The sequence below is a fragment of the Salvia miltiorrhiza genome, unplaced genomic scaffold (assembly GCF_028751815.1).
Source record: "Salvia miltiorrhiza cultivar Shanhuang (shh) unplaced genomic scaffold, IMPLAD_Smil_shh fragScaff_scaffold_21, whole genome shotgun sequence".
Taxonomy (NCBI): Eukaryota; Viridiplantae; Streptophyta; class Magnoliopsida; order Lamiales; family Lamiaceae; genus Salvia; species Salvia miltiorrhiza.
In genome coordinates, this window is record NW_026651446.1 from 440,777 (window position 1) to 463,195 (window position 22,419).

The following is a 22,419-nucleotide window of genomic DNA, read 5'->3' on the forward strand; positions in this document are numbered from 1 at the left end:
CAGAATACTTTTAGTATTGATATGTCATACTTTAAGTTTTAGAGGATGTTTTCGTCGATGTATTAACTTGATTAATGTCTTATTAAGTTTTATGTCTTCCTTCTTTAATGCTTTAATTGAGTTTTACGTTGTCTTTCATTAGACTATTTTATTAAGCATTAACGAGTAAAAATGACGAGTTTTATTAAGATGGGTAAGTTTTACGGTTATAAATGATTCCCATTTCTTCCCCATCCCTAGTCGTGGATCACTCGGCCTAGCTATCCCTAGCTAGGGCGGGCTGCGAAAGAGTATAATCAGAGCATGCCAAAGCTCTGAATTAGAAGTCTTGAGTTTAGTCTAGAATGAGTTATTAGGCTAATAGTTATTAACAACCGTGAGCTCAGCGCACCATCACACCAAGCTCAACGAGGTATGTAAAATTTCAAAGTTTAATTGTCATTAAATTTTGAAGAGCATGATGTTGAGATTATATGATGAGTTATGGTGTTATACTTGAAGATGCATAACTTGAGTTTGAGCATGACAACATGATTAATAACGAGTTATTATGTTGCATGAGTTATGATGTGATGTATTTTAGATGAAGGAATCTAATGTCATTATTAAGAGAGATTTTCTACTAAGTAGAAGGATGAAATGAGAACTGAGAGCTAAAGCTTGAGAGAATTAGCAATTGCTTTAAGTACTTGTTTGTACGAGTTATGAGCTTGAGCATAATAGCATGATTAATGATGAGTTATTAGCATGCTGCAATGAGATATTGTATGATATGTTAAGATGTTTTATGACGCAAGTTACTTGCGCACGCAACTTGAATGGTACTTGAGAAAGTATCATGAGCCATAGCCTATGGAAATGGCTTTGAGAGAGAATTGTTTGAGTTGCCTTACTGAGTCACGATGATTTAGATTAAGGAATCTAATATCATTGTTTAGAGAGAGATGGGACGAGATGAGAATTTAGATGTTTTGAGCTTGAGTTTTAAGAGAACAGTACAACTTAGTATGAGTTTGCTTAAGTTATGTTTTGATTATCCCTGTTACATAAGCCAAGTAGAGTTAGTCCCTAGAGTCACCTTTAAGTTCTCGTTATAGGTTGGCCAGGACTGTTGGCACTGCACGAAAGTGAACTGTTGTGAGATCGAACACACGTTAATAGACTATGAAAGGGAGAAAACCTTATAGTTGTTACTAGACTGGATGGCATCGTGCACCTAGTCCCCGTGCTACCAATTGAGTGGTAGGATTGAGCAAGGAAGAAAGCCTCTTAATATGATGGGACGTGTCGCCTTGAGTACTGGACCCACAGGAGATGGAATTTGTTACAGATACCCAGATTTTCTGTACGGATCTACTGCCCGGATGCCTGTTTTCTATCAGGGACTCCAGAAGAGTGTAGTAGATATCGAGTCGATCCTTGAGTATTAGTTACCGAAGATAATAAAACGATAAACGATAAGGATGAGGAGAAGTAGCCGATGAAGGCTAGAGTAGATGAGGATGAGAAGGAGCCGATGTAGGCTAGAGTTGATGAGAATGAGAAGTAGCCGAGGAAGGCTCTAGTTGATGAGGATGAGAAGGAGCCGAGGAAGGCTAGAGTAGATAAGGATGAGAAGTAGCCGAGGAGGGCTAGAGTTGATGAGGATGAGAAGAGAAGCCGATGTAGGCTAGAGCTAAGGATGATATTGAGAGTATGAGTGGTACACCCTCGTTTTTATTAGTTTCAATTACTTTGCGATGTATATAACTTACTTAGGAGATATTGGTACTTGAGCCTTATTACATGCTAAGAGATAAGCATGCGAATATAGTACCCTACTGACGTTAGATAGATGGATGTTCCTAGTATGCTAAAGTAGCAACTAGATGAGTTAACTGGTAGCAATTACCGTAGGAGGTCCAGACCGAGACATAGTACTATTCATGGTGTTAGCTTAGAAAGGACATCACGATAGATATTATGGTTTCGTAGGGTTTATATGACCCCTTTATGTAAGTCCTCAAAAGAAAGAGGCATTCTACTGATGGACATATTTACTGGACCAGAGTGGTCTTTATGTTAGCAATTCGTGAGTGCAATGCTTCATAGATGAATGTTGAGGTGACCATGAGGGTTTCCTTAGAATTGAGTGAGTAAGTTGAACTTGAGTTTCGAGGATGCTTAGAGTGATGGTTGAGTTGAGGGTTTCAAAGACCCAAAGACGAAGCTTTTAGCTTGCTGTTGCATACATAAGTTTTCTTATGTATAGTATGTTGAGGGTCTCAAGGACCCAGAATTTTTCAAGTTCGGGATAGTATTTCCCGTGTGACTGGGGAGTGATTATGTTGGACCTGGCCAGTCCACATGATCCAAAACTCAGTAGATGTCCGTTGGGTTCATAAACCCACGCGTTTCAACTTCCGGTTGAAAAAGATCAAATGGGTTCTTACTCTAGGTCATTTTGTTCGACCTGGTAGTTACTTCATTCTACCCTCTGGTCATTCATTCGAGTCTCTTGACCAAATTTGTTTGCAACAATTTGTTTTGATGTCATTCTAGGGTTGAACCCTTACAACTTTTGAGTTGTCCTAGTAGTTTCTTTTGATGTATAAGACTAGTGAGAGACACGTCAGAAGACTCTGACACTTGAGAATGTTTCAAGGCTACTCAGAAGTATGTACCGAGGAGTACCGTAAGCAGCGAGAGGCTGAATATCGAAGTTTGAGATAAGGAGAGAAATCGGTTGTAGAGTATAACCGAAAGTTCTGTGAGCTATTACGTTTCGCTCATCAGAAGATGGATACTGACGAGAAGATGTTTGAGTTTTATGTGCCGGTTTAAGGTAAGACTTTAAAGTAGTATTGGCAAGTCAGAGTGCCTTGTCATACACCGAGGCTTTGAATCGAGCCTTGGATATGGAGATTGGCTTTACAGCCAGAGAAAATACTGCAGTCACCCACACTGCCGTTAACTCAGATAAAGACGCCTAGAGGACAACAGACTGTACCTCAAGGACACAATGGAAGGAGAAAGTGGGAGGACAGAGGACAGGGCAACAGAACGCCGTGGCAAGGACAAGGCCAACAACAACAGGGTAAACAGAAATACCCTGGACAGTCGTCAAGACAACCGAGGACGCCGCCGTGTGCCAAGTGCAACAAGATGCACTTGGGTGTTTGCAAAGCTGGATCTAATGTTTGCTACAACTGTGGACAAGCTGGTCATTACTCGTCGCACTGTCCAAGTAAACAACAAGGAATGGCAAGAGGGAAGCCTGATCAGAATTCGGCTCAACCCGTGAGCGCCATCATGGGATATCCCCAACGACAGCGTCAACCGCAATGTCCACAGAAACAGTAGCAGCAGCAGCAACAGCAACAATTTCCACAGCCGCCACAGCATCAGAGAGCTTTTGCGCTAAGTCAGAAGCAACCCGAGAGAAAAATCAGGGAAACCTGAGAGGTAGGGGCAAGTTGTAGGATGTACCAGTCAGGATTCTGTTTGATACAGGAGCCTCGCATTCTTTAATTGTTTGAAGTAGATACCTTCAAACTCGAGCCAAAACGAGCTAGTCCCGAGTTGAGAGTAATCACTCTGTAGGAAGAGCTACTACAGTTTCTCACATGATTTCTAACTTGGAGCTTGAGTTAGGATCACTAAAGATGAGAATAAGAACCTTGCACATAATGCCTACGTGGGACGTAGACATTAGTCTAGGGATGGACTGGTTAGAAGAGAATTTTGCCCTGATTGAGTTTAAGAAGAGATAGATAACTTTCCAGCCACCTGGGAAGGAACAGACATGCTTTTCACGGCATTAATAGAAAGAAGAGAGTTCCAATCTTTCGGCACTTCAAGCGTCGAAGTTGGTGGAGAAGAAAGGATCACAAGCCTAGTTTACTTGAATGATGAAGGATAATCAAGTAAAAACTTAGAGGATGTAGCAGTGATAAGGGAATATAGAGATGTATTTCCCGAGACCTTATCAGGATTTGCCACCAACAAGACAGTTGGAGGTTACTATCGATCTAGAACTTGGATCAGCACCAGTGTCGATGGTACCCTACATAATGGCACCTAAAGAGCTACAAGAGCTGAAAATTCAGCTACAAGAACTGCTCGAGTTAGATTTTATCAGACCTAGTGTATCCCCGTGTGGAGCACCAGTCCTTTTGTCAAAAAGAAGGATGGCACGTTGAGAATGTGCATAGATTATCGAGAGTTGAATAAATTGACACTCAAGAACAAATATCATTTATCAAGGGTAGATGACTTGTTTGATCAATTAAGAGGAGCGAGCATTTTCTAGAAAGTTGACTCGAGATCAGATTACCACCAACTGAAATTTTGACAGAAGGATAACCCTAAGACAACTTTTCAAACGAGGTATGAGCACTATGAGTTCATAGTTATACCATTCGGTTCGACGAAGGCACCAGTAGTTTTCATGGATCACATGAATCAAATGTTCCATCAATAACTGGAGAAATTTGTCCTAGTTTTCATAGATGATATTCTCATCTATTCAAAAAACGAGCAAAAGCACCAACAACATTTGAGAGTAGTGTTGGAAACGCTTAGAGCTGAGAAGCTTTTCGCCAAATTCACCAAGTGTGAATTTTGGTTGAACGAAGTAACGTTCCTAGGACATTTGTTTCATTCGAAGGGATTAAGGTTGACCCCGCCAAGGTACAAACTGTACATGAGTGGAGATCACCAACTACGCCTAACGAGATTCACAGCTTCTTAGGCTTAGTAGGTTACTATCGGAGGTTTATGGAAGGATTTTCCATGATAGCAAGACCGATGACCCAATTACTTAGAAAAGAAGCTAAGTACAATTGGATAGAGGAGTGTGAAGAGAGTTTTAAGAGCTTAAAAAGGATGACTACAACACCAGTGCTGATAGTCCCAGAAATGGATAAAGAGCATACCATCTACACAGATGCGTTAGAGAATTGGCTAGGATATGTTTTGATGCAAGAAGGAAGAGTTATAGCCTATGCATCACGACAACTTATACCCCACGAGATAAATTATCCAACGTATGACTTAGAACTTGCAGTTGTTGTGCATGCCCTGAAAATTTGGAGGCATCATCTCTACGGAGTTAGATGTGGAATTTTCACGGACCACAAAAGTCTGAAATACTTTTTCGAGCAGAAGGATCTTAACATGAGGCAGAGGAGATGGCTCGAATTAGTAAAGGATGATGACTGCGACATTAACTATCACCCTGGCAAGGCCAAGGTAGTAGCCAACGCATTAAGCCGAAAGGTCTCGTCAAAGTTAGGATATCTCCACACGAGAGAGGCTGAGCTTAAAGGACTTTGACAAGATGAGGATAGAGGTGATAAAACCACCAGGGACAATAGCGAGTATTGTTGCAACGATGCCTAGTTCGAGGAAAATGAGGAATGAAGCACAAAGGAAAGATGAGACAATGAGCAAGTTACGAGAAAGGATGAGAGCAGGAGATCTCAAGAATTACAAAGAAGCATTAGACAATGCTATCTTATTTGAGGGAAGAATATGCATTTTCCACGATGATGAACTTAAGAATAAGATCATGAGTGAGGTTCATGACACGCCTTACACCGCCCACCCAGGAGGCACAAAGATGTATCAGGATTTGAAAAAGAGATTTTGTGGGACGGAATGAAACGAGACATAGCTTCGTTTGTAGAGTGATGCTTAGCTTGTCAGCAAGTGAAAGCATTACATCAACGACCCTATGGGAAGTTAAACCCGTTAGAGATTCCCGAGTAGAAGTGGGATCACATAGCAAGGGGTTTTAATCGACTAACAAAATCTGCACTTTTCATATCGATTCTAATCGCGTATGGACCAGATAAGTTAGCACAATTGTACGTTCGTGAGATTAAGATTGCACGGAGTACCGGTGTAGATCACCTCAGAGAGATCAAAATTTTACGCCACGTTTTTGGATGAGTTTACAGAGAGAGCTGAGTACAAAGATGAATAGAGTTAGAGTTTAAGGACAACTTAGACCCAGAGTTATGAGTCCTTATGAGTTTTGTGAAAGATAGGTCCAATAGCGTACTGGTTGGCTTTGCCTCCTAGCTTTGGAAACGTGCATAACGTGTTTCGCGTGTCACAATTGAGAAGATATATTTTCGACCCAAACCATGTGGTTTACTAAGAAAAAATGATCTTAGAACCAGACTTGAGTTAAGAAGAGAGAGACCTCAGATGATGCTAAATCATAAGATTCGGCAATTGAGTAATATGTCGATTGCACTGGTTAAAGTCCAGTGGAGACGTTATAGTTAGAAAGAAGTGGAAAGAGAGCTTGAGGATAAGATGTGAGAGAAGTACCCGATATATTTGCAGGAGGTACAAATTTCGGGACGAAATTTATTTTAAGGGGGAGGGTATGTAATACCCGGGCTTTTGATGACGTGTTTAATTGTTAAGTTTGAGTAATTAGGGTTTAGATCCATTGTTAGAAATTACTTTGTGTAATGATGTGAAGTGTTATATGAAGTTTCTTGTTATTTTTGATGAAGTGATGTTGAGATGTTCTTTTAATGATGATGTGATAATGATGTGGGATTTTATATCCGTATTTGAATTTGAGTATTCGAATAATTCGAGATCATTATTTGAATGAGAACGGTGAACTCGGAAGTGAGATCTGAGTCCGTTAAGATGTTTTTGAATTTTTTGACTTTTCGATGATGAATAGTAAAATACTGCTATTTCGTCTTTTTGTCGACTTTCAAAATCTTACGTGCACGTCGTCGAGAAATATTCTTAGTTTTTCGATACAAGTCCAACGACGAAAGTTTTTATTTTTGGACGATGAGTGAATAGTAAACCAGAATTTCTCGATAAACGAACCGAGCTCGTTTATCAAAATTTCGAGAACGAACTTATGCTTTCTATATTTATATAGAATTACGAGTGTGATGAGAGTGAGTAGAGGTTGAGAGGACGAGTAACGAAGAGTACGGGTAGTTAGTCGTTAAAACGAGACGAAACGAGATATTTAAAGGCTAAATATCTAACCTACCTTACCCTTGACCACCCCCCAACCGCCCAGCCCCCTTTTCCCTTAAATATCACGTTAAGTGATCAGCCAAACACTTTTCAAATATCTCACACACACTAAACACACACACAACTCACGCATGCTTCATTAAAGCTTGGAGTTGGAGCTTTCGAGCTCCGTTTTGAGCGAGGAGACGAGCCCCGATCATCTTTTCGATCACGTATCTAAGTAGGTAAGATCTCTACCTACGTTTTGATGGTTTTACATCAAAAACGTCGATTCTCGACTTTATTTTGAAACGACGTCGGATCGTCGTGAATTTTTAGTATGTTGTTCTTGGGTAGATGTTGAGCATGTTTAATGAATGAGTTAAGGTTGGATCGAACCGTAGCCATGAAACCCATGAGGGCAGCCCGTCGATGTTCGTCGCCATAGCTCGTCCTTCGATTTTTATTTAATCGTTGTGACTTGATATATGTGTTTAGGAGCATGCTAGGATTGTTATATGTTTAAATTGTATTTTTCCAAGCATGATAAGTTGTAGGTTTGGTCGAGCATGGTTGAATTTGTGTCGTGAGTTTTGAGCTTTTCTTGAGCTATGTTAGTATGTGTTGTTGAGTTCTAAGATGGAGGTTGAGCATGTTAGAGTTAGTTTGATGTTTGGAGATGGTAAGAAATGTGTCGGATGTTTGTTTGAGTTTGCAGAGCATGTTTGAGTGTTGAACTTTTTGAGTTTGCTGCGTGATTTCCAGCTCTGCCGAGCAGAGTTAGCTCTGGAAGTCAGCTCTGGCTGCCAAAGTCAGCTCTGGCGAGTTAGCTCTGGAAAGTCAGCTCTGGCTGTTGACTTCAGCTCTGGCGAGTCAGCTCTGGCTGTTGACTTCAGCTCTGGCGAGTCAGCTCTGGCTGTTGAGTGCAGCTCTGTCGACTTGTCAGCCCTGGCTATGTCGAGTTCAGCTATGACAAGGAGTCAGTGCTGGAATAAGATGTCTAGCTATGTCAAGTAGACAGCGCTGAAATGAGAGCCCAGTTATGTCGAGTAGCCAGCGCTGGAATGAGAGTCCAGCTATGACGAGTAGTCAGCGCTGGAATGAGAATCCAGCGATGACAAGTTGTCAGTGCTGGATTGGAATGTCCAGCCATGTCGTGTTGTCAGCTCTGACTGCCAAGTCAGTGCTGGCAAGACTTGGGTTTTAAAGTGTTAAGTTTATTTCCCTATGTGAGTTTAAGTTAGTGAGTTATCTTTTTAATGACCCTTCTTCTCATCGATTCTTCATAGCGATGAAGGTCCGGTTGGGAAGTGACGACGAGAGAGAGAGAGTGACGTTACCCTTTTTGCAAAGACGCAACGAGGTGGGCTTTTCTACGCTAAAATCAAGATGTTTACGCGTTTGATGTATGATGTATGATGTATGATGTATGATGTATGATGTATGACGTATAATGTATGATTAAATGGATGTTAAATGCATTGATGTTTTATTTTCCTTTCAAAGCATGAACTGAAAATATATTTGAAGTTATTGCATTGCCAAAATATTTGATGTTTTAGTATGTTATCTATCTGTATGAGAAATGATATCGGTTCTACACGAGGTAGAATTAGTGTACACGGTGGTCGTGAGTCATCTTTCAGGTTGGCCGATCACAGTGCTGCAGAGGGAGGCCTCCCTCTCAGTACATGAGTTAACAGATACGAAACTTACTTGACGAGAAAAGTCTGCGCAGACAACTTTGAGAAATGAAAATGAGTTTAGCGAACATAAGGCCTTTTAGATAAATCCCTTATGTTTTGCATATGAAATGGCAATGACAATATGTATGATGTCATATGCATGAAGTGTTTGGCATGTGTTCACTGAGTACTTTTGTACTCAGCCTGCATATCGTTTTCAAAAATGTGCAGGTTGAGCCGGTGTGATGATGGTGCTGCATTGAGCGGAGTCACAGAGTTGTTAATAAATATGTAACTTGACTAGAATATGTCTTCATACATATGTCTAGCTACATTTCCGCTGCAGAATACTTTTAGTATTGATATGTCATACTTTAAGTTTTAGAGGATGTTTCCGTCGATGTATTAACTTGATTAATGTCTTATTAAGTTTTATTTCTTCCTTCTTTAATGCTTTAATTGAGTTTTACGTTGTCTTTCATTAGACTGTTTTATTAAGCATTAACGAGTAAAAATGACGAGTTTTGTTAAGATGAGTAAGTTTTACGGTTATAAATGACGCCCCTTTCTTCCCCATCTTCTTTAACCCCATCCCTAGTCGTGGATCACTCGGCCTAGCTATCCCTAGCTAGGGCGGTCTGTGACAATGACGAGCTACCCGATGATAGGAATAAAGCTCGCCGAATTAGGGCTCAGGCTGCCCGATTCTCCATTATTCGAGGTAAGTTATACAAACGTTCTTTTACTGGTCCATACTTAAAATGCATTAACCCTGCAGAGGCAAGATATGTCTTGTCTGGGTAGCATGAAGGGGAGTGTGAAAACCACTCAGGTGGGAGAAGCTTAGCCCACCGAGCTTTAACCAACGAATATTATTAGCCTACCATGAAAGCTGACTCAGCCAATTACGTCCAGAGATGCGACAAATGCCAACGGTTCGCTCAAGTGTCACACCTACCCCCAGAACCACTGATCGCCATTACATCACCATGGCCTTTTATAAAATGGGGGATGGATATTGTAGGCAAGCTACCTACTGCACCTGGACAGAAGGTATACATGCTAGTCGTGACAGATTACTTCAGCAAGTGGATCGAGGCGGACTCATTTCACGAAATACGAGACAAGGAAGTCAAAAGCTTCATCTGGAAAAACGTGATTTGTCGATATGGGGTGCCAAAGGAGATCGTCACAGACAACGGATCACAATTCATCAGTGCAGAATTTCAAGACTTTTGTAAGTTTTGGAATATCAAGTTGAGCTTTTCTACCCCAAGGTACCCACAGGCAAACGGACAAGCAGAGTCTTCCAACAAGACCATCATGAACACTCTCAAGAAGAGGTTGGAAAAGGCTAAGGGAAAGTGGGCAGACGAACTACCTGGCGTACTCTGGTCATACCGAACGACTACAAGAACTTCGACAGGAGAAACTCCTTTCTCATTACCCTACGGAATGGAAGCAGTGATACCCACCGAAAGTGAAGTGCCTACAGCCAGGTACAAGCTCACCACTAACACTGACAATCAAGAGGCTATGTGCCATGAGTTAGACCTACTCCATGAGAAAAGAAACAAGGCGAACATCAGACTTGCCTCATATCAACAAAGTGTTGCCAAACACTACAACAAGCACATTTGTACCCGAACATTCCAACCAGGTGATTGGGTACTCCGTAAAGTGTTCCACAACACCAAGGAAGCAGGAGCAGGCAAGCTTGCCCTAACTTAGGAAGGCCCTTACCTGGTCACTCAAATAGTCGGACACGGGGCATACAAGTTACAAATGACAGACAGACGCGACTTCAACAATAGTTGGAATACCATCCATCTCAAGCAGTATCACGTCTAACTCTACATTCCTTTACTTTTTTAGGTCTTACGAGACCCATCCAACCTACTATGCGATTACTGACCTTTCTATGCAGGTCAGAACTACATTCGGGTTTGATCCCTTAAAAGTGTATGTAGGCAGCTCCACGGAGCGTAGCCCCCCCACCCCTACCAACCAGTCATCCCTACCATACATACTACACATCGACTTTGAGTTTTTAGCTAAAGCTACAATTAGCCACATGCTACATTAAGGGCACAACCTCGTTTTACACCACATACCTCGACCAACTGAACAAGCCCTACGTGCACCAATAACCAACACTTATCATTTTCGACACTACCATTACGCTCCAACACTTAGATAATATCAGGAATGAGCGTCACACAATTAAATGGATCACAACTCGATTAAATACTAAGGGTAAAACCCCAGGGGGCCGGTCAAACCGGAAAATTTCGAGTTACATAGTAGAGTAGACTAAGTATAAGCTTGGCTATCAAACTAGAACAAACTTATACTAGGGGGAAAGAAAACTATGGAAATCGTCCACATAGAGCAGACTCATAGGCACACTGGCCCGAAAGTATTAAAAGTTAGAATACTATAAGTCTATTACACAACCAAGTCAAGTTTGCAGATAATGAAACATAATCATCAATCAATAGAAGGGCCACCAGTACCCAGACCTCCAAGCGAAGCAGCAAGATCTGCAACCTCGGCAGCCTGCTCAGCTCTCCTCTCCATCAGCTCGGCATAAGCCTCAAGCATCAACGCCCTGTTCCAAGTCCCAGCCCGACCATCCAAGTAATCTTGGGCCATTTGGGCCCTAGCCTGGACTTACCCCCTCAGTATCGACAAAATCAAGCTTCTCCGTCAAAAATAAAATCGTAGAGTAAATGGCCTCAAGCTGCTTCGCCAAAGTCTTGGCCTGATCACCCGATAGGCGCCCAACATCAAGCTGAGTCTGCAAATCTACCTTCAAACGTGCAATCTCCTCATCACGACTCTTCAATATGCCATCCAACTCAACTTGCTCAGTTCGAAGTTGCTTCGCACTCTTCTCCAGCTCACGGATCCTCTCCGACAAATGAAGCACTCCCTGCAAACCTTACATGAGCAACAGAGATAACATGAATCAGCAACTAGTCACCCACACTTGAAACAAAACAAAAAATGATTGAAACTAGTATAACTCCTACTCACCAGAAAGATATGGTCGACAGTGGCATCAGGGGCGCCAGACTTCAATCCAACCAAGGCATTGCGATCCTCTGGCCAAAGTAACTTGCCCAACTCCTTACGGTACGGGCATGCAGAAGCATCAAACGGGAAGGTAAGACGAATAGAGTCACTAGCCCAACCAGCATCATCATCGTCATCGCGCCTTCTTTCATTTCCCTTCCGAATTGGCGAAGTAGAGATCGGAATGACTGGCGAAGTGGGGATCGAAATGACTGTCTCGCTAACTTCGAGATCACTAGAGACCTCGGTCACCTTCTTCTTCTTCCTTCCCACATGCATCTTCGCCAACGCAGCATCAGGCCCCTTCATCTCAAATTGATAGGGCTTCGACATGACACGTGCTGCAAAAGCTCGTTCATCTACCGTCAGTTCAGGTATGATCTGAGAGCCTTGTCATCCGTATAAAGTTTCCAAAGACTTAGATAGAAAGACCATACGAGGTGGAGGGTGAGTCGACAAGGAGACCATATCTTCTGAAGTAAAGGAAATGTCCCTCCACAACGAACTTTACCTCAAATTATCGTTAGACAAGATAATCCGCCAATCACGAGCCTCCTCGGGATAGCTCAAGATTTGCTTAAGTCTCTCCTTGACACCCAACCAGACAGTAGGATAAGGGAAGCTTTTCAGATCTACAAAACAACGAAAGAAATACTCATTAAATCAATGGTGGTAGACAAACATACATTTCAAATATAGTTAACTTCAACATTCACTAGCAGAACTCCAAGTACAAGGTATCTCAGACCCACCAACCAAACCCAAAGCTTCATAAGGTATAAAGAAATACTTCTTTTTCCACCTTGTATGCAAGGTGTCCGCACCCAAGATCAAGGGTGACTTGTTACCCCTAACCTTCAACATGTACCGACCGATATCACCTGAATTAGATGTCAGATGGTAAGTTTCTAACACCTCAGCCACTGTAATATCAATATTGTTATTTTCCCCAAACACCTGCAAAGCCATCAAAACGCGCCATACAGTCGGCATCAACTGACTAGGAGGAATCCTATGGTAGTCGCACATCTCAACAATCAATCTAGGAAGTGGAAGGCGACACCCATCTTTAAACATATGAACATACATGTAGGTCCACCCGGGCAAAACCCAATTAGCTCGCTCAAGGCCTAAAGGAGAATGCAGGCTCACCCAGTCTGGTATGTCGTATGCCACTCGGATCTCTCGCAAGTTAGCCAACGTCACCATTGATGGTTCATTCCTCTTAAGTATGATGTGACTAGGGCGACCCTCATCAATCATATCATCGCTACCCACCCTGTTACCAGCCATGTAGTCAGTTACTCCAGAGCAGTCAGCCATGCTTGGAGCCCACGACTACAAGGCACCCCAACAGGCACATCACCATTATCTAAATCAACAACTCTACTCGACGACTCCATCGAAACTCCTCGACTACAAGACATGTCAACCAAGCTACCTAGAGCAAAGACGCCAACCAAGTTTACAATAGACACACACAATAATAGACGAAAAATACAAATGGAGATATCATACGTGACCAACTAAACATGCCCTACACTATTAACATGATACACATAGTGGTATTGGCAAACAAAAATAAGAGCTATCATATAGCACCAACCCAACATGTCAAACATGACAATCATACATATACTCATACTTGGACAAAATAAGCATACTCCAAGAAGCAACTATATTACTATCTACTAGAGGGCCAACGGATCAAATGAGAGTTACATAAACGACAAATCGATCAAAGAACGAAGCAAATAAATAAGCATGCTTGGAATATTCGATTAAAACATAAAGAACGTGGTAGAATATAGATATAATAAACCAACCTTTTCAAAGCTTCCAAAATCCTCTCTCTATGCTAAACACTCCAAGCTCCACTCCAAAAATCCAAGAACTCCAAATGAATTGTGTGAAAAAATGGAAGCCTTCCCTTCTTTGACTTGTTATATGATGCAGTATATTCTGGTTTCGTGGTAATTTTTGTTTGGCAGGTGAAATATGATGGTTGTCAATATGATGGTTGTCTATAACTCTTTAGACGTGTAAACTGTAAGAGAGTGCTAATAGGGAAAAATAAATTCACAAACGGAAGCTGTCTGACAAAATTTTCACTAGCTCAACACTTTACATTTACATCAAGGTACAACATAAAAAGACTACACATCTGCCTAAGCCACCTAGCTATACAAACTAATAGCCATATCAGCCAAACATTAGAGCACCTCCAATGCAAGTGTCTTAGAGGGGTGTCTTAGAAGTGGTCCCCACCTAAGACACACCCCTCTCCAATGCATTGTGTCTTAGGTGGGTGCTTAGATCCCCATTTTCACAAAATTCACATTTCTACACTTTTATTTTTAAAATTCATATTTTATTAAAATTAAAATTCTACATTACAATAATTTAAAGACATAATTTAAATACAATAAAAAAATTACAATAATTTTCTAGGGCTCAATCGGACCAAAACAAGACCAAATGTGCTCTTTCAAGTCCAAAGTGAGGCGAGCATGCATCTCCGCGTCTCGCATGGATGCTTGTCGTGCAACAAATGCACGAAAATCTGGCGGAGCACCGGCACGAGGTTGAGATGCGGCGCTACTTGAAGCTTTGTCGGCGTCTTCTTCCCACTGTGTTGCGTGCTCGCCTTCATCTTCGATGATCATGTTGTGCAAAATGATGCACGTGAACATGATGTCGCTCATCGCTCCTTGCTCCAAAGACGCGATGGGCCTTTGACGATTGCCCAACGAGCTTGAAGGACGCCGAAGGCTCGTTCAATCCTTGCGAGCCGCGTCCTGCATCACTTTTGATAGCGAGCAGCGTCCTTGGAGGGTTTACACACGCGGAGCGCGTGCAGTTGTTGATTATTAATTATTTCTGGAGTCTTGGGTTTTATTTTATTTAAAAGTTAGTTTTATTATTCAGTTAGCCAGGCCCACGTATGCATGGGCTTTACAGATTAGGGTTTTATTATATAAAGTTGTGTAATACCTAGTTACCGCTTTATCCAGAAAATTATAGTCAGGAACGGAAGTTTTCCGTAGGCCTCTTCTGAGGAGTTATCTATTCAATTACGTATTGGTTTTCTGTCTTTCAATCATCTTTACTCTATCAAATTGGTCCGACCTGCCGGATCCAAAACGATGGTGATGAGCACTCGGAGTACCGAACAACGATTGGAGGGATTAGAGAAGATGGTTGAGAACTTGTCTGGTGCGGTGCAGGAATTGCGAGCGGCCCAGGCAACGGCGGAATCGCGAAACGCTTCGGTGGACGCCAGGCACGCATCAATGGAGGCAAAACTGGATGCCTTGGTGAAAAAGTTACTGATCGAAATTCCACACGAGGATGAATCAGGAGAAGGCGGGCACGAGACAGTTGACCAAACCAGCCCTCTTCAGGTTCTCCAGAAGATGGACCTACCCAGTTTCGACGGAACCGATGCCTTGGGATGGTTGGCGCGAGCAGAACAATATTTTCTCGTGCATGAGATACCAGTGGAAAAGCGATTCAAGATAGCTCTGATTGCTATGTCTGGACCAGCAATGTCGTGGGTTCAACTGTTATTGCGTCGCTGTCCTACACCGGCGTGGTCTCGATTTTCAAATGAATTGCTAGTTCGCTTCGGAGATGGTACTGCCATCAATGGCTTTGAAGCTCTGAGTATGATAAAACAGACCGGGTCCTCAGAGGAATATATCACAGCATTTGAAAGCAGGATTTCTCAACTTCCAAATCTCACCGATGAACAAATGCTGGGATGGTTCTTAGGTGGATTAAAAAAATCGATTCGGGTACAAATTCAACATCCTGCTGTCACAAATTATGCAACTGCTGTCCAAATGGTTCGGCAAGTAGACCCACCGCCAGGCCCTCAAAGCTACTCAGCGCGACCCAATTACGTTGCGACCCCTGTGAACCGCGCGCCTTTGCCTCCACGTTCCTCACTTATAAACCCTCAACCGCAGCGGACACCGGCGATCTCCTCTGGCCCGCGGGACTTTCGTCGATATCGCAACATGTCCGAAGAAACTTATCAGAAGCATAGGGCTGCTGGAACTTGCTTTCGATGTGGTGGAAAATTTGGCCCAACTCACAGATGTCCCCCAAAAACCTTGCAAGTTCTTGTCGGTGGAATAGATGATGACTTTGTTGACGAAGAAGGACAAGTGACAGAATTAAGTTTAGAAGAAATAGACGTTGAAGAGCAGCAATTCACCGAGCAGCCACAGCTATCAGCACTGTCATCCCGTGGAATTGACGGACCCCAAACAATGAAGTTGTTTGGGTCAGTAGAGGGAACACGAGTGTTGTTAATGGTTGACAGCGGAGCAAGTCATTGCTTCGTGTCTGATCGTGTTGTGAAGAAGTTAAACTGGACTATTGAACCCACTGCAAGCTTTTCAGTGGTCCTGGGAGATGGAACTCGTGTCCGAGCAAGAGGAGTCTGTCAAAATGTTCCCCTACAGATTGAGTCTGAAACTTTCTTTATCTCTTGCTATGTTTTTCCCCTTAGCAGCGTGGACTTAATCCTGGGTGTAACATGGCTGGCCACGTTGGGCGATGTGAAGGCTAATTGGAAAAATTTAACCATGGAATTTATGGTTGAGGGACGACAAAAGTGCCTACGGGGCGATCCGACGCTCACACGAAAAGCCTGCACAACCCGAGAGATAAGAGCACTTACATTGGAGGACGAATGTTGGGTTTTGTGGTCCATGGATGGTAGGGAGTCACTTAGTCAATTCGGGGTAGCGGAAGATTTATCTAAGTCTGCCCGTAACGAGTTGGAGGCCGTGATAATAGCGTTTCCTGCAGTGAGTACACCAGCGATAGGGCTACCCCCTGAGCGCGCGACGGATCATCACATTGTGCTGCAGCCAGGATCCCAACCAGTATCAGTCCGACCATATCGCTATAATCATATACAGAAGGACGAGATGGAACGCTTGGTTGGTGAGATGTTGTCAGCAGGCATTATCCAACCGAGTACGAGCCCGTACTCTAGTCCAGTGCTTTTGGTTCGCAAGAAAGACGGATCGTGGCGTTTTTGTGTGGATTATCGTGAGCTTAATAAGCTCACTGTCCCGGATAAGTACCCCATCCCAGTAATTCAAGAGCTCCTAGATGAACTGCATGGGGCGCAATGGTTCAGTAAATTGGACCTTCGGGCAGGATATCACCAGATACGTGTAGCTCGTGAGGATGTGCCCAAAACCGCTTTTCGCACTCATTCGGGCCACTACGAGTTTTTGGTTATGCCCTTCGGACTAACAAATGCTCCAGCCACTTTCCAAAGTTTGATGAACGATATCTTTCGCCCTTTTCTCAGGAGGTTTGTGCTTGTATTTTTTGACGATATCTTAATCTACAGCCGCTCTTGGCAGGAACATTTGCAACACCTCCGCCAGGTCTTACAGCTTCTTCATCAACATGCGTTGATTATTAACCCCAAGAAATGCTCATTGGGACGTCAGGAGGTAGAATATTTGGGACACATAGTCTCAAGTCACGGAGTGAGTATGGACCCGGCCAAGGTCTCAGCGGTCCTGCGATGGCCGACGCCGACTAATGTACGAAGGCTGCGGGGATTCTTGGGACTCACGGGATACTATCGCCGTTTTATTAAGAATTATGGGAAGATTGCAGCCCCCTTGACAGCATTACTAAAGAAGGAAGTTCCACGGCCATGGGCATGGTCTTATGAGGCTGCAAAGGCTTTTCAGGAGCTCAAGTGTGCCTTAACTTCCGCCCCAGTATTACGTATGCCCGATTTCTCAAAGGAATTCGTAGTGGAGTGCGATGCATCTGGATTGGGCGTGGGGGCAGTGCTTATGCAAGATAAGCAACCAATTGCCTATTTTAGTAAGCACCTTTCTTCAAATTCATTGTCAAAGTCAGCTTACGAAAAAGAACTTATGGCGTTGGTATTAGCGGTCCAGCACTGGCGCCATTATTTGCTTGGTCGACGTTTCACCATTCGGACTGATCAGCGCAGTTTACGGCATCTGTTGACTCAGTCGTTGACTACACCTGCACAACAGAACTGGACTGCCAAGTTACTGGGGTACGATTTCGATATCGTATATAAGGCCGGGGGCTTAAATCGTGCGGCCGATGCTTTATCACGCCGCTGTGAAGAGGGTGAACTGACAGCCATTTCGTTTCCGCAATGGATGGACTGGTCAGCATTGCAACAAGAAATTGGGGCAGATTCGGGCTTAGCCAAAATCATGGATGCATTGAAGAAGGGGCAGAACGGGCCGAAGCACTACTCTATGGTGCATGAGACCCTACTTTATAAAGGCCGCTTGGTTATTCCAGCTTCGTCAGCTTGGGTCCCAAAGTTAATTGCTGAGTTTCACTCGACACCTTCAGGCGGACATGCGGGGGCTTATCGCACATACAGGCGTTTAGCTGCCAATGTTTATTGGCCTGGTATGATGAAGCACGTCTCTTCATTTGTGGCGGCTTGTGTCGTTTGTCAGAAGAGTAAGTATGAGACGAAGTCCCCAGCTGGATTGCTTTCTCCATTACCGATTCCATCTCATGTATGGGAGGACATCAGCCTGGATTTCGTATCAGGGTTGCCGCGCTCTGGTGGAATTGATTGTGTTCTTGTGGTAGTGGATCGTCTCTCAAAGTACGGGCATTTTCTACCCCTACGCCACCCCTTTACTGCCAAAACAGTAGCTGAGATTTTCATAAAGGAAATAGTCCGACTCCATGGCATTCCGAGCTCGATTGTATCCGATCGTGATCCTATTTTTCTTAGCTCATTTTGGAGAGAACTATTCCGTATGGCGGGTACTACTCTCAAGATGAGTTCTGCTTATCACCCCGAGACGGACGGACAAACGGAAGTTCTTAATCGCTGCCTGGAAACTTATCTACGCTGTTTTTCTTCGGATAGGCCTAAGCAGTGGAGCCGGTGGCTGTCATGGGCCGAGTATTGTTATAACACGGGATTTCATTCAGCAGCAGGAACCACACCTTTTGAGGTGGTTTATGGTCGTCCACCGCCGACTTTAAGTCGTTTCTTGCCAGGAGAAGTGAGAGTACAGGCTCTTGCTGAATCCTTGCGCTCTCGAGATGAGGTTTTGGAGCACTTGAGGTTCCATCTCGAGCGCGCCCAGCAACGAATGGTTCGGGAGGCAAATAAACATCGGCGAGATGTGGTGTTACAGATTGGCGATATGGTCTATTTGAAATTTCGACCGTACTGCCAATCGTCTCTATTCCAAGGCACTAACCGCAAGCTGGCACCTCGTTTTTTTGGGCCTTTCGAGGTGGAAGCTCGTGTGGGCACTGTGGCATACCGTTTAAAACTATCGCCAGGTTCTCGCGTGCACCCGATTTTCCATGTTTCACTGCTCAAGAAGGCAATCGGAGTGGCCAGTGCACAGCCGGATCTTCCGGATGAGTTATTGTCTGTCGACCCGCCTTACCTTCCGGAAACAGTTTTGGATCGACGAACTATGGACAGAGAGGGTTGTCAGGTTTCCCAGGTTTTGATTAAGTGGAAGGGGCTGGATTCTGAGGAGGCAACGTGGATGGATTCAGCTGACATGCGTGGGCAGTTCCCTTTCTTCAGCCTTGAGGACAAGCCTGTTTCGACCGGTGGAGCAGTTGATAGCGAGCAGCGTCCTTGGAGGGTTTACACACGCGGAGCGCGTGCAGTTGTTGATTATTAATTATTTCTGGAGTCTTGGGTTTTATTTTATTTAAAAGTTAGTTTTATTATTCAGTTAGCCAGGCCCACGTATGCATGGGCTTTACAGATTAGGGTTTTATTATATAAAGTTGTGTAATACCTAGTTACCGCTTTATCCAGAAAATTATAGTCAGGAACGGAAGTTTTCCGTAGGCCTCTTCTGAGGAGTTATCTATTCAATTACGTATTGGTTTTCTGTCTTTCAATCATCTTTACTCTATCAACTTAGAACCTCTTCCCCTTCGGATCCGTAGGATATGTAGGACTCTTCACGAATACAGGCCAATTGGGATAGATGCCGTCAGTCAAGTAGTACCCACTTGTGTAGTAGGCGTTGTTGACTTGATATGTGACGGGCACACCCATTCCTTGCAGCCGATCGTTGAACAACGCCGAGTTGTTGAGCACGTTGATGTCGTTGTTCGAATCAGGAGTCCCAAAAAAGCATGCCAGATCCATAGATCTTGCGATGCGACGGCTTCGAGGATGATGGTCGGTTTCCCCTGATCGCCGCGAGTGTATGCGCCTTGCCATGTTGTTGGACAATTCTTCCACGGCCAATGCATGCAATCAAGGCTCCCTAGCATTCCCGGGATGTCGTGCTTCGCTTCGTGCATTGCTAGAAGTTGTTGGCAGTCAGTGGAAGTCGGCCTCCTCAAGTATTCCGCGCCGAAGAGTTGAATAATGGCTCGACTGAATCAGCGCAAGCACTCCAACGAGGTGGACTCTGCAATCCGGAGATATTCGTCGTATTAGTCTGCTGCCCCACCGTTAGCTAGCATACGAACAGCGACAATGCATTTTTGCAATAGCGTGAAGCCGGGCCTCCCAAGTGCATCCGTGCGTTGTTGGAAGTATGGATCGGATGCGAAGGCATTAACGATACGCAAAAACAACGCACGATGCATCCGAAATCGGCGGGGGAAGATGTCGTCGGGGTAGACCGAATTTTCATCAAACGTAGAGCGCCGATATCACGGTCCCGACGAATGTAGGCCTTCTTTGCCACGCTTCGTCGCCGACGACGAGGTTGCTCATCTGGATCACCAATATCTTGAACAATTTGGTTAAATTCTTGCACAAGATTGGAAAATTCTTCGGCACGTCGCTCGTCCTCGTGGCTTGATGAGGAGGAAGACATTTTTTGTAGTGAATTTTTTGATGTGGAAATGATTTTTAGATAATGAAATGAATTGAATTAAGTTATGATATATATAGATAAAGGGGAAAAAATGTTGAATTCAGCCGTTGGCCCCAACGACCATTTAAAAAATATATATATATCAAACGGTCATTTTTAAAAAAAAAAAACAAATTTCGATTTTTTTTTTAAAATGGGCGCGTCCGCCGGACGCGCCAGACAGCTCTCGCGTTCTCCCCAGGTCTCTGCCTTGCCACGGCTTCACATCTGGCCGGGTCTCCAGTGCGCCGCTCCCCTCCTCGACGCGGCTCGATCCAGCGCTCGACACGAACGCTGGAGGTGCTCTTACACTAGTACACACTTCCTCTACCCCGTACCTTTCTAACAATAACAGTAAGGTCAACAACAGTAAGACCAGCTATGCTACCAGCCAGCCATCCTACCAAGATTGTCAAACACGCCATTATTCTCCAAAAGAGGGGCAGCCTGCAACCCTCTTGGGCAGGAGGCTAACAAACCATTCATTCTTGTTGCCATGCTCCCGGCAGCAACCATACCTACACTCGAGCAGCAATACTTCCCTGCCAAACCAGCCAAACAATTCTAAAATCATCTATTAGTTGTGCTCTTGCGGAACAATATACAAGCCAAACACCTTCCACACAACAACCATTTGGGAAGCAGCCATACTAACCCAACAAAGCAAGCAAACATATCCTCCATCTATTCACCAACAAAACAAATGCATATCTTCATTCACTCTTAAAATCAGGAAATCACACACACAAACAATATTATATATATATATATATATATATATATATATATATATATATATATATATACAATCATGCTAGAAGAAGAGGAATCGAACCTCTAGACACACGCACAGAGAGTGGGAAGCCCCTTTCTCCTCCTCGAGACATCCATCGTCGTCTTCCCCCAATACTCGGCGGACAACGACCTCTAAACTATCACCGCCTCAAATCGGCAAGAATCGTCACCTTTGAAAATTGGATAGGCGAACACCACTCCGGTGTCTTCGCGTCACACCGCCGCACCACTCGGTTGTGGTCTCCATCGACGGAAAATAACCCTCTCAGATCTGGAAGCCATCCGTCCCCTCGACCCGAGGAACGACGAGACGTCTAGAGGAGGCCGCCACCGCCGCTTCCAAACTCAAAATCGGCGAAAAGGCCGAGCCACCGCCTTCTTTCGACTCTCGACGGACGTCATTGTTTGGGCCATCACCGCCCCCAAAATTCGGCGAAACCATCGCAGATCTGGAGATTTCTCCACCTCGGTCTGGAAGGTTGTAACTCTCCTCGCTCACAAAAATAGCGCGACAATAAGGGTGGTCCACCATCGCTGCCGCCCTCTCAGTCTCTGGCGGAAAAGTCGCCGCTTCAGTATCAAGAAAAAATCCGTATTTTATCCCGCTAATTCTGCCTTGCTGATTTCGTCTCCATGAGATGCAAAGGATCAAAATGAAATTCCCTAGTTTCAACATACCTACAGATTCCGAAAAGGCAAAAATAAATTCGTGGCTATAAATCAAAAATGGTGCAAACGTGCCTAATTAAATTAAGTGGGCCCCAATCATGTAAAAGGGGTGAAGTGCTTAGGGGTGAGCAAAAACCGAGCCGACCGAAAAAATCGATCGAAAATGGGCCGAACCGATCGGTTTTCGGTCGGTTTTTTTATAGTGGTCGGTCGGTTCGGCCGAAAATTTATAAAATTTTCGGTTTTTTCGGTCGGCTCGGTTTTTCTGAATATGGTCGGTCGAAAACCGAACCGACCGTATATGTAATTAT

The 22,419-nt window shown here is 43.9% G+C and overlaps 1 protein-coding gene across 5 annotated transcripts; it reads right to left on the minus strand.

The window, feature by feature from the left end:
• Positions 1-10,892: 10,892 nt before the first annotated feature.
• Positions 10,893-22,209, minus strand: LOC131002822 (uncharacterized). 5 transcript variants are annotated; one of them, XM_057929289.1, is made up of 4 exons: positions 21,480-22,195; positions 12,185-12,379; positions 11,709-12,088; positions 10,893-11,604 (listed from the first exon to the last, which is right to left on the minus strand). In XM_057929289.1, the coding sequence occupies exons 2-4, from the start codon at positions 12,213-12,215 to the stop codon at positions 11,332-11,334; spliced, it is 684 nt and encodes a 227-aa protein (XP_057785272.1). In that variant the 5' UTR covers positions 12,216-12,379; positions 21,480-22,195; the 3' UTR covers positions 10,893-11,331. The 5 variants fall into 5 exon arrangements, 2 of the variants coding, with proteins under 2 accessions (XP_057785272.1, XP_057785273.1); XM_057929290.1 differs by lacking the exon at positions 21,480-22,195 and adding an exon at positions 13,574-13,713; XR_009094426.1 differs by lacking the exons at positions 10,893-11,604; positions 11,709-12,088; positions 12,185-12,379 and adding an exon at positions 20,654-21,186 and having other exon boundaries at positions 21,480-22,209.
• Between the last annotated feature and the right edge of the window lie 210 nt (positions 22,210-22,419).

Bases quoted from the DNA above. Each gene is read 5' to 3' on its own strand.
- LOC131002822 (XM_057929289.1), bottom strand. From the start codon at position 12,215: ATGGTCTCCTTGTCGACTCACCCTCCACCTC. The intron at 12,089-12,184 runs GTATGGTCTTTC...GAGCTTTTGCAG, and splicing joins GTCGACTCACCCTCCACCTC to CACGTGTCATGTCGAAGCCC. The intron at 11,605-11,708 runs GTGAGTAGGAGT...TAAGGTTTGCAG, and splicing joins CTGTCGACCATATCTTTCTG to GGAGTGCTTCATTTGTCGGA.